Source organism: Piliocolobus tephrosceles, chromosome 16 (genome assembly GCF_002776525.5).
Source record: "Piliocolobus tephrosceles isolate RC106 chromosome 16, ASM277652v3, whole genome shotgun sequence".
Taxonomy (NCBI): Eukaryota; Metazoa; Chordata; class Mammalia; order Primates; family Cercopithecidae; genus Piliocolobus; species Piliocolobus tephrosceles.
In genome coordinates this window covers 35,567,303-35,579,981 of record NC_045449.1, presented here as the reverse complement: position 1 = coordinate 35,579,981, position 12,679 = coordinate 35,567,303, and the positions used below count along the sequence as shown (strand labels likewise).

The window sequence follows — 12,679 nt, the reverse complement described above, 5'->3', positions numbered from 1 at the left end:
GTAACTCTTTTTGCCCAAGGGCCAATTCAGAAAAATCTTAAATGATAGGAGATACACACACACACACACACACACATATATATATACACACACACATACATATATTTTTAAACCTAGCACTGCATGCCAAGATGGATAGATATTTTCTTTTTTTTTCCCTTTTCTTTCTTTTCTTTTTTTTGAGACACAATCTTGCTCTGTTGCCCAGATTGGTCTCGAACTCCAGACTTCAAGCAATCCTCTTGCCTCTCGGCCTCTGAAGGTGTAGGGTTTGCAGGCATGAGCCACCACACCTGGCCAGATATATATTTTCTAATAAAAATTAAAAATATCATGCGTGTCTTGGGGGAAAGCTTATATTCTTACAAATTCTCTTATTTAGCCTTTAAAGTGTTAATATCTAGGCTTATTTACTTTTTTGAGACAGGGTCTTGATCCATTGCCCAGGCTAGAGTGCAGTGGCGCAATCTCGGCTGACTGCAGCCTCAGCCACCCAGGTTCAAGTGATGGTCCTGCCTCAGCCTCCCAAGTAGCTGGGACTACAGGTGTGTGCCACCATGCCTGGCTAATATTTTTTGTATTTTTAGTAGAGATGGGGTTTCACCACGTTGGCCAGGCTGGTCTCAAACTCCTGACCTCCAGTGATCCTGTCTGCCTCGGCCTCCCAAAGTGCTGGAAGTACAGGCTTGAGCCACCGCACCCAGCCTTCTAGGGCCATTTAAAAGACAGCTGTTGGACAGGTACAGTAGCTCAGGCCTGTAATCCCAGCAACTCAGGAAGCTAAGCAGCGGGATCACTTGAGGCCAAGAGCTTGAGACCAGTCTGGGCAAAACAGCAAGACCCTAGCTGTACCAAAAAAAAAAAATGTGTTTTAATTAGCTGGGTGTGGTGGTGTGTGCCTATAGTCCTAGCTACTTGGGAAGCTGAAGTGGGAGGATAGCTTGAGCCCAGGAGTTCAGGCTGCAGTGAGCTATGATCACTGCACTCCAGTCTAGTGAGAAAGTGAGACCTTGTCTCTTAAAAAATAATAAAAATAAAGCACAGCTTTTAAAACACTTGATCCTTTACATGTAAATAGTGTTTAAATTTTACAAAGTCAATTCACATATATTAATTTATTTAATTCCTCACTCAAACTATTATGGCCACTTTATAGAAAGGGAAATTGAGGCCACATAACATGATATAATCTACCGAAGTTCATATCCAATGATTAACCGCAAAGCTGGGACTAGAACTAGTTCATTCCACTCAATAAATTATGTACTTAGGGCCCATTACAGCAAGCACTATGCTAGGTGTAGGGGGATACAGAAATGAGTTAGAGGCAGCCCCACTCCCCAGAGCCCCCAGACTGAACCTCCCACTCTAGCAATTGAAGTACATTCTCTCTGTTTGGACAGGGTGAGACAATAACGCAGAGCAATCACAATGCCACCAGCAGCATACAAAGGTAGATTCCCCTACCAATTGCTGTTGTCCACCCTATCTGGGAAGAACTAACTCTGAGGAAGAGATATACCAGACAAAAATTGTCTCAGAAGAAAAACAAAGCTAAAAAACAAAAGACCCTCTTCATGAGAGGCAGGCAGACAGGCAGGCAGGCAGGCAGGCAGGCGAGCACAGTGGCCAAAAGAACAGACTCTTGAGTCAGATTGTCTGGATTTGTTTTCAAGCCTACAGCTTCCTAGCTGTGCCTCAGTTTCCTCATCTATAAAATGAGGATAATTACACTACTTTATAAGAGTATTTTAAGGATTAAATGAGTGAATATTTAAAGAGTACTAAGAACAGTGCCTGGTCATAGTGATTACTACATAAATACGTGTTATATAAAAAAAGAGATGAAGGGCAGCTACAAATTTACTAATCATTGCCTTGAGTTTAAAACTTTGAAAAAAAGGCAAAGTTGATTTTGAGTCTATTCAGCGTTAAAGAAAAACAATTCTCAATATAGGATTCTATATATAAAGATGATGTATGTTCAAATATATAGTGGAGAACAAGTAAAATAAAGAAAAACAATTCTCAATATAGGATTCTATATATAAAGATGATGTATGTTCAAATATATAGTGGAGAACAAGTAAAATTAAAAGGTTTAAAATGGAGATTTTCATAAAAGAGGAAAATTAAATCACAGTTGTAGACCAAAAATAACATCAGAGGAAAAACTGAATTCTAGATAAGGCAAGAATAAAAAGAGTCAACTAATGTTAGATCTACAAAATGTTGCCTTTGAAGAAGTGGTAAGAATGGAAAACTGACACTTAAAGGGAGGAATAACAAATATAAAAAATGACTCCAGTCTGCTTCTAATGTGAGAAAGAAAAAAAATGATTCCAATGAGTCATTTTATGAGTTAGTCTGATGGCAACTTTTTAGTTGCAGTGTTTGACTTTACTAGAGAAATTAATAATTTATGAAATGTTATAAAATTCAACATTTACTGGTTAAACTATCTGAAGACCAGATCCAAGTTTATTTATATATATATATATATATATATATATATATATATATATTTTTTTTTTTTTTTGAGACAAGGTCTTGCTCTGTTGGCTAGGCTGGAGTGCAAAGGCACAATCATAGCTCACTGCAGCCTCAACCTCCTGAACTCAAGCAATCTTCCCACCTCAACCCCCAAGTAGCTGGGACTATAGGTGTTGCCACCACACCCAGCTAATTTTTCTATTTTTAGTAGAGACTGGGTTTCACCATGTTGGCCAGGCTGTTCTGGAACTCCTGGCCTTAACTAATCCACCTGCCTTATGAGAATGATACGCTATTTAATTTTGGTAAAGTCATTTGTAATAGTCTTCATAAATAAGTACTCACTAAATATTGGTTAAATTGTTCACTACTTTTTATTTCCTTCACCCATAATTTGGAGGAATTAAGCACTTGTAGGGTATTTTTATGGCACTTTCTTTTCCATTGCAAGTTTTTCGTATTTAATAATAAAACTTTTCATTTATAAAGTACTTCACAATGTTCAAAGCAGTTTTGCCTACATTATGTACTAGAAGTCATCATGAAATTTCTTATTCTCATAATCTCAGAAACTTTACAGTCATTTCAATTATCCCTATTAAAGAAGACAAAACAAAAATTCAGCTAACACAAAGTTATCTATATACTGTATACTATAAAAATATCAGTGACACTTACTTGTTCTTTTTTTAATGCCTCCTTCCTAATTCTTACCTTAAACACTTGGAGACAACTCCCAATTTATAATTTACATCAAGCTAAAATAAAATATTTTAAAAACAGCATGTCCAAAATTATAATAATTTAACAAATAGCAGTTCTATAATGAATATTAACTATAATATTTGTAGTGGTTTTAGTGAATAATATATGAGTACTTCTCATAAAATTTAGAGCTAGTAGTTTCCATGAGGATTGCTTGAAACTTGGAATACATTTTCCAGGCTGGAATGCAGTGGCACAATCATGGCTCACTGCAGCATCAAACTCCTAGGCTCAAGCAATCCTCCACCTCAGCCTCCCAAGTTGCTGGGATTACAGGTGTCAGCCAACATACCTGGCTATCTTGTTTTCAAAGATTGTACAGATATTTTGGTTCTTCAAAGAAGTAGCTGGGCAAATATGGGGGGAAAAATTAGGCCTTAACCATTTTCTATGTAACATGGTAAAAAAAATTTTATTTAAATTTCTAATAGGCAAAATGATCAAAAGTGCAAAATCATCCTTACTTCATGTAATTCCCTCCTTTTTTTTTTTCAACTCCATTCACCAAAAGAGTAACAGCTCTGAAAATCTATAAAACCCAATCTAGATGATTTTAATATCATTAAAGCATTTTGGGAAAATAATCCCTTTCACTGCTATATTTAGGTGCAATAAGCCAATGATACAAGTATACAGTTGGGTAGTAATACAGCTAGAAAATAGTGAGTACTATTACAAACAGTCACCATACTTATAACTTTGTGTGTACACATTTAGTTTTATTGTAACAAAGCAACTTGTCCACTTTTAACCTTTAAAAACTGAGCCTCATCTTTCCTTTCCAGTGAAACAAAAAGAAAATTTAAAAATAAACAGAAAAAAATTACAATAGAGAATGTCAATTTCAAATAAGATCCTACAGGCTTTGCTGATTCTCCCATTGAGTGGCAGGGCTCAAGTCATCATTAGGAGAGAATTTATTTTAAAAAGTGTCATCTTAAACTGCAAAGGATGTCTGTCAAATATCACAATTAAACATGCAAAAGGAGAAGCCGTGTTGTCAAAATGCCCACTTAACCCACCCAAACATCTCAAACCCACCCTGTGCTGACCTTCTATAAACCCATTTTTTTAAGGTTTTGTTTTCTGTTTTTTTGTTGTTTTAAACAAGAGACAGTAGACAGATACATGTTGGTAAATGCTAAATGTCCATATTCACACAGAGACACAGTGTACTCTCTGAGCTGAATATACAGAGAAAGGAGTAAAAAAGCTAGGATTCTGGGCACTGCCACACAAGGGGCCTCACACCTTCCAGCTTCCATCAGAGACAAGGGAGCAGGTTTTTCTTTTTTCAACAGAGCTCAGCGGTGTTGATTCCATACAGTTTTTGTTCAGACAGGAAGGGATAAAAATGAATTTCGAACAGAAAGAGGTAGAGACTCTTTTCCCACTGTATTCTGCTCAAGGTATTTCCCCCAAATAAGGTGAGAATCATGATACAGAGAAAAGAGATCTCAAGAACAGGGCGACTGAGCTCAAGGGGAAAACAAAGAAACAACAAACAAAAAACAAAACAAAAAACCCCTGCAACTTGCTCCCAGGGACTGGAGAAAATTTTTAAAAAGGAAGGTCGGAATCCATCAGTGTTCTATTAGTCATCTTCTCCTTCATCCTTTTCTCCTTCCTCCCCTTCATCATCATCTTCATCTTCTTCATTTTCCTCCTCATCCCCTTCTAATCAATATCTTCTAATCCGTCCTCCTCTTCATCATTATCATCTTCTTCTCCTTCTTCCTCATCCACATCGGGAACCAAGTAGTACTGTAATGGGTTTGGCCAAATATCATCTTTGATGACCTCTCCTAACTCATCAGCACCTGCATCAGAATGGTCAGTAAACCAGGTAAAGAAGCTCCCTGGTTCCTCATGCTGCTTCTTCCTGCCGGCTTTATTCTGCATTTGACTTGAACGCTTTGTCAAATCCTTTCCAGATTTCTATTTGATTGCAGTGGACTTTAAAGATGGATCACCACTCTCATTCAGATGAAATTCTTTGGACAGAACTTTATTTTCAAAGTAAGGATTTTGATCAAAATAAAAATCTATTCTGTAACCTGATTAAATATATTCAAATTCTGTCACTTCAATTCTGCTCAAATAATGCAGTGCCGCTTCTTCCTCCTCCCCAAGCAGTGCAGACACCTGTGGATGGTTGATAAATGTTGTTATCCAAAAATGTGGGATTTTGGTGATCAATTCTGATCTCTTCTGAAAAGAATGGTTAGCGGAGTTTGTTACATGTCTGTTCTGCTTTCAAAATCTCCTCACTGGCTTGTTCATTAAGTCTGTTTGTTTCATTTTGGATTTCATCAATGTGTTCAATTGCTTCTTGCTGTTTTCCTGAGGTCTCGTTGGCCCTGTAGTGGCGTAGTTGAGCTCCTTTCTACTGACTTTGGCAGCGGATGCCGATGTGGCGCGGTTGGAAGGTGGGGGCGGGGGAAGGGAAGGCGAAGGGGACTGGCAGGCGGCTTCCCCCTCAAGACACACGCGCGGTCGCTCGCTGGGTCCAGCCGCCTCCTCCCAGCGCTGCCCTCGCGGCCTGACTACAAGGTACCGGCTAGGGCTGCGTGCGGGACCCGGTCCGGGCTCCTGCTAGCGGAGGGGATGCGGCGGCAGCGGCTAGCCTCCCTCGCCCAGATTTATAATTTTTTTTTTTTTTGAAACGGAGTCCCGCTCTGTCGCCCAGGCTGGAGTGCAATGGCGCCATCTTGGCTCACCACAACCTCCGCCTCCCGGGTTCGAGTGATTCGCCTGCCTCATCCTCCCGAGTAGCTGGGATTACAGGCAGCCGCCACCATGCCTGGCTAATTTTTGTAATTTTTTTGGTAGAGACGGGGTTTCACTATGTTGGCCAGCCTGGTCTCGAAATCCTGACCTCGTGAACCATCCGCCTCAGCCTCCCAAAGCGCTAGGATTACAGGTGTGAGCCACCACGCCAGGCCTAGATTTTTAATTTTTAAATGGCAACAAATTACGCCATTCCCTTTTCTTTTTCTTTTCTTTTCTTTTTTTTTTTTTTTTGAGATGGAGTCTTGCTGTGTTGCCCAGGCTGGAGTGCAGTGGCGCGATCTCGGCTCACTGCAAGCTCCGCCTCCCGGGTTCACGCCATTCTTCTGCCTCAGCCTCCCAGTAGCTGGGACTACGGGCGCTGCCACCACGCCCGGCTCATTTTTTTGTATTTTTAGTAGAGACGGGGTTTCACCGTGTTAGCCAGGATGGTCTCGATCTTCTGACTTCGTGATCCGCCCACCTCAGCCTCCCAAAGTGCTGGGATGACAGGCGTAAGCCACCGGGCCCGGCCACTCCATTCCCTTTTCTAATTTACATTTCTTCTACTTTAAGTAAATATGTTTTTGAAAAAATATTTAAAATGAAAAATATTTTAGCTTTCCCTTTAGTGCCGCCTGGGAGAAATGGTCCAACAAAAGACTTCCAGAAATTGCTTCCAGATTTACATAACTGAAAAAATTAAAGATCTTAGATTATTAATTCACAGAGTAAGGAATGCCCCCTTTCTTCTCTTTCTGGTCTTTTCTGGAATGCCCCCTTTCTTCTCTTTCTGGTCTTTTCTTAAAGCTTTGACCCTTGTCTTATTTCTATTGCCTCATTTCATCATTGTGTAAAAAGCATACCACATGATGAAATACATGCCACTGCTATCGTGTTTTTGCAAAATTGAAAATACATTTAAGGCCTGGTGCAGTGGCTCACACCTGTAATCCCAGCACTTTGGGAGGCCGAGGTGGGTGGATCACGAGGTGGGAGTTCAAGACCAGCCTGGCCAACATGGTGAAACCCTGTCTCTACTAAAAAAAAAAAAAATTAGCCAGGCATGGTGGCAGGTGCCTGTATTCCCAGCTACTTGGGAGGCTGAGGCAGAAGAATCACTTGAACCCAGGAGGTGGAAGTTGCAGTGAGCCGAGATTGCACTATTGTATTCCAGCCTGACAACAGAGTGAGACTCTGTCTCAAAAAAATAAAAAGAAGAAGAAGAAAATACATTTGAGTGAAACGGTAAGATTATATTGCAAAACGTTTTCTATTAAAAAAGAAAAAAAATGGCCAAGCAGTGTGGCTCACTCCCGTAATCCCAGCACTTTGGGAGGCCAAGGCAGGTGGATCACCTGAGGTCAGGAGTTCGAGACCAGCCCTTCCAACATGGCGAGATCTCATTTCTACTAAAAATACAAAAAATTAGCTGGGCGTGGTGGTGGCGCACGCCTGTAATCCCAGCTACTCAGGAAGCTGAGGCAGGAGAATTGCTTGAACTCAGGAGGTGGAGGTTGCAGTGAGCCATGATTGTGCCATTGCACTCCAGTCTGGGCAACAAGAGTGAAACTCCATCTCAAAAAAAAAAAAAAAAGAAAAGAAAGGAAGAAAAACACAACTTTTTTTTCCCCCCAAGAAGCAAAACAGATGATAACTATCATAAGCATTCCCAATTAGTGGCTTGGGATCTACCAGCATGTTCTCAATGCCCTTGGTTGAGTTCCAGGTCAGTTGTCATTGTCAGGTTTCTCCTTCTCTCTGCTACTCCCCAGTTCTTAGCTGCCTAGGAATAACACTGCGGAGATCCCACTGTTCACCAGGTTTTTACTAAAGAATTTAATGTTCAGAGAGTATTTTTTTTATTAAATATCATTACTGAGATAATAAATGATTTCATTATGAGGTAATCTCACTTTAAGATTAAACCATATTAAATATATAATAGACATATTAAAAAAAAAAAACTGCGGCACCAGGGACAGAGTTAAAATAAAGTTCTGGGGTACTAAGGTTTTTTGTTTTTTGTTTTTTTGTTTTTAAGACAGTCTCTCTGTCATCCAGGGTGGAATGCTGTGGAGTGATCTCCGCTCACTGCAACTTCCGCCTCCCAGGTTCAAGCAATTTTCTTGCCTCAGCCTTCTGAGTAGCTGGGATTACAGGCGACTGCCACCGTGCCTGGCTAATTTTTGTATTTTTAGTAGAGTTGGGGTTTCACCATGTTGGCTAGTCTGGTCTCGAACTCGACCTGAAATGATCCACCCACCTCACATTCCCAAAGTACTGGGATTACAGGCATGGGCCACCACATCCGCCCTTGGGGTACTAAGTCCTAATTTCATAACTAGGACACATTTTGAGTATACAAGTTTCACTAACAATACACACCTTTATACACCCAACAAAATTTTCACAACTCTTAAAAACACAATGAAATTTTATATATTGTTTAAAAATACCTCCTGCTAAGAAATCTTTGCCATTTCTTAGATGCATATTCCTACTCTTTGTGTTAAAGCAGAGACAATAAAATGCATTTAAAATATATATATATGCCCATTATAAACAACCTTAAATAGAAGGCCATGAACCTGAATTTATCATACCTGTTGGATAGTAGGCTTGCGAGTACTGTGCTGAGGGTGTGTAGTTACTGTATTTTTGGGAGGAGCTGACCATTGTTTGAGGACCTTGTTGAACATGGACAGATGTGGTGCTGGGTTGCAGCGTATAGGTAACCTCAGCTGGAAACCTCTGGAGTACAGGAAATGGAACCCCTTTATCTGAAAATGTGGGAGATGTCTCCACTTGTCCAGGGTGCATTCCAAGGGAGTTCTGCCATATCCTGTGAGGAACTGGGGTCCGATCTAAACCTTTCAGAGGGAAAGTACTGTGGTCATGGGACGGAGTTGATACGTAGGAGTAAGGAGACAAACTATCTCGCCGAAATGACCGGTGAAATTGTCCTACAGCCAGTGGTCCTGCATAAAAGAGGAAGAGCATATTTACTAATTTTGCATTACACCACCAGACATAGTAAACCAAAGGTCATAAAATATACTACTCTTCACCTATCAGCCATTTTTAACACAACAGAAGTTTAGTTTTGGTAAAAACAAATTCAGAATCAAGAATATGAGACATATAATGCCGAAAGAAGAATCGAATAAACCTTTGTTTTCTCAGTGTAATAGTCATAAAAGATAAACTGCCTAAATTCTAACATTAAATCAAATGTTAAATCAAATATTCAACATTAAAAGCTTTTTATACATGATTTGGCCATCTTACCTTTCGCTTTATTTGCCTGACTCAGATTTTTCTAACGTGTAAGCTACTTCCTAAAAGTTTTCCATTCAGTCTTTCAAACAATTTTGTAACATTAATAATAGGCATAAAAATAAGCTCTCCACCAAAAAATAAAAGAAATGGGTATGGAACATATAACAAGATTTTTATAAATGTAACCTTCTTTGCTATCTATCTATCTACTTACCTACCTACCTACCTACCTACCTACCTACCTACCTACCTACCTACCAACCAACCGGATCTCACTCTGTCGCCCAGGCTGTAGTGCAGTGATGTGATCTCGGCTCACTCTAGCCTCAAACTTCCAGGCTCAAGCAATCCTCCCATTTCAGCCTCCTGAGTAGCTGGAACTATAGGTGCACACCACCAAGCACTGTTTATTTTACTTTTTGTAGAGACAAGGTCTTGCCACGTTCCCAGGGTGGTCTGGAACTCCTGGGTTCAAGCGATCCTCCTGCCTTGGCCTCCCAATGTGCTAGGATTACAGAAATGAGCCACTGTACCTGGCCTGTTTTTTGTACTTCAAAGGAAAAAAAGAAAAATCATTTTTAAGAGGCCTATCATTTGAATACATTCAATCTCCTGAAGTAGGATTTTTTCCCCCCTACTAAAGACCTCTTGATTTCAGGGCTCCAGAATTTGTGTTGTGTGTATGTGTTTATTTTTGGCATCAGTGTTTTATTCTTTTTCTTCCTTAGACTCTTGCTTTGTTGCTCAGGCTAGAGTGCAGTGGTGTGAACATGGCTCATTGCAGCCTCAAACTCCTGGGCTCAAGCAATCCTCTCACCTCAACCTCCTGAATAGCTGGAGTTCACACATGCACCACCACACCCGGCTAAATTTGTTTTGTAGGCAGGAGCCTCCCTATGTTGCCCAGGCTGGTCTTGAACCCCTGGGCTCAAGCAATCCTCCTGCCTTTGCCTCCCAAAGTGCTGGGATTACAGGCATGAGCCACCATGTCTTGCCCTCCCTTTCAAATTTTTAAAAATGATAATCTTTGTAGAAAAGTCAGGCTTGAAAAGTTTGACTTAGTTTCCTCTTTCATTCCTTAAATCAATCAATCATTTTCCATGATTTTTCTTTCTTCAGAGTCTTTCCAGTAGTATCCTTTCCCAGATGTCAGTGGCTCTCAAACATTGGTTTACATCTGAATCACCTGAAGAGTATGTTAAAAATCCACAAATCCAGGCCCAGAGATTCTGATACTTGTCTTCTCTTCATTAGCAATGTAAAAAGGAATAAAAAATGGAGATAAGGAAGAGAGAGAAAGGGCAACAGTATGTAATGAAGGACAAGAGAATATAAATGGTGCAGAACTATACATTATGATTCTTGAACATAAACAAAGCTAGCCTAATTTATTCCTAAGGAAAGTTTTGCATTAAATCATGTGACTGATTCACAAGTTCCTTTCAATTTATTAAGCTAATCTGTAAAACAGAGGGAAAACCTATTATGTGCTACTCAAGTATTAAACTACATGTTGAAAGTTGACACTCAAATATCTGCTTTTCCAAATAATTAGATTGTAAACCCATTCAACAAATTACAAATCTGTCATTCTATTTCTGTGGTTTAATTTCCTTTAAAGAATAAAGCAGGCCAGCCATGGTGGCTCATGCCTGTAATCCCAGCACTCTGGGAGGCCGAGGCGGGCAGATCACTTGAGTCCAGGAGTTCGAGACCAGCCTGAGCAACATGGTGAAACTCTATCTCTACAAAATATACAAAAATTAGCTAGGCATGGTGGTGTATGCCTGTAATCCCAGCTACTTGGGAAGCTGAGGCAGGAGAATCGCTTGAACCAAGGAGGTGGAGGTTGCAGTGAGCTGAGATTGAGCCACTGTACTCTAGCCTGGGTGACATAGTGAGACCCTGTTTTAAAAAGAGAGAATAAAGCATTATTGAGTCCAGGAGTTCAAGGTTACAGTGAACTATGCTCATGACACCGCACTCCAGCCTGGGTGACAGAGTGAGATCCTGTCTCTTAAAAATAAATACTTAAACAAGTAAATAAAGCATTAATGCCAAAAAGAAAAAAAAAATACGTACATATGAACAACACAAATTCTGGAGCCCTGGAAATCAAGAGGCTTTATCTAATGTGGGGAAAAAAAATCCTACTTCAGAAGATTAAATGTATTCAAATGACAGATCTCTTAAAAACTATTTTTCCTTTCTTCCTTTAAAGTACAAAAAATAGACCCTGTCTATTTTTTCTAACCCTGTCTCATCCTTCTAACCCCAGCACTTTGGGAGGCCAAGGTGGGAGGATTGCTTGAGCTCAGGAATTTCAGACCAGCACAGGCAAAATGGTGAGATCCCGGCCAGGTATGGAGGCTCACGCTTGTAATACCAGCATTTTGGGAGGCTGAGGAAGGCAGATCACTTGAGGTTAGGAGTTTGAGACCAGCCTGACTAACATGGAGAAACCCCATCTCTACTAAAAATACAAAAATTAGCTGGGCATGGTGGCGCACACCTTGTAGTCCCAGCTACTCGGGAGGCTAACGAAGGAGAATAGCTTGAACCCGGGAGGCGGAGGCTGCAGTGCGCCAAGATTGCGCCACTGCACTCCAGCCTGGGCAACACAGCAAGACTCCGATTCAAAAAAAAAAAAAAAGAAAGAAAGGAAATAAAAGTAAGAAAGAAAAAAGAAAAAAAAGGTGAGATCCTGTCTTTACAAAAAATTTAAAAATCAGCCAGGTGTGGTGGCATGCCCCAACAGTCCCAGCTAGGAGACTGAGGTGGGAGGATGACTTGATCCTGGGAGGTCAAGGCTGCAGTGAGCCATGTTCATGCCACTGAACTCCAGCCTTGGTGAGAGAGGGAGACTCTGTCTTAAAAAAAAAAAAAGAAGCATAAAACAGTTTTTATGCTGCTTGACTACCAATTCCGCAGGTACACACACTTTGAACCCACCACTGACAATGCCTCCTTTTTTTTTTTTCTTTGGCTCTTCACAAGAGGTGTTTCTCCATGTCCAAAACTACCCATTGCTTGATTTCTCCTGGGATGCTCACGTGCCAACACTACATACTGCCTACAGAGTACAACAGCTCTGCCCTCTTTGAGGATAAACTGTTGGTGAATTTTCAGGCTGTCAATAACTTCAGCAGCTAATTAAAGAATTCTCGACCTCAAATTGTTTTATATCTGTCTACTTCTATTATGATAAACTTGGAGTGCTGGCCAATTAACTATTTTAGATGCTGTTAAAATTAGAACACAGTCAAGATTAGAAGGGCATTCTTTTAAGTCTGTTTTTTAAAATAAAGAACCAAGACATGTTCAGCCCTTATTTATTCTTCTGTTAAGGGTTACCTCATAGTGGTCAATT

At 40.3% G+C, this 12,679-nt stretch overlaps 1 protein-coding gene and 1 pseudogene across 1 annotated transcript in view; both read right to left on the bottom strand.

The window, feature by feature from the left end:
* The window catches only part of HSF5 (heat shock transcription factor 5), a 61,638-nt gene that overhangs the window by 44,042 nt on the left and 4,917 nt on the right, over positions 1 to 12,679 (bottom strand). Inside the window, exon 2 of the mRNA XM_023203974.1 lies at positions 8,634 to 9,008. Within this exon, the coding sequence (XP_023059742.1) occupies positions 8,634 to 9,008 (375 nt within the window). The remainder of the gene's footprint in view (positions 1 to 8,633; positions 9,009 to 12,679) is intronic.
* On the bottom strand, positions 4,853 to 6,241 carry LOC111537326 (annotated as a pseudogene).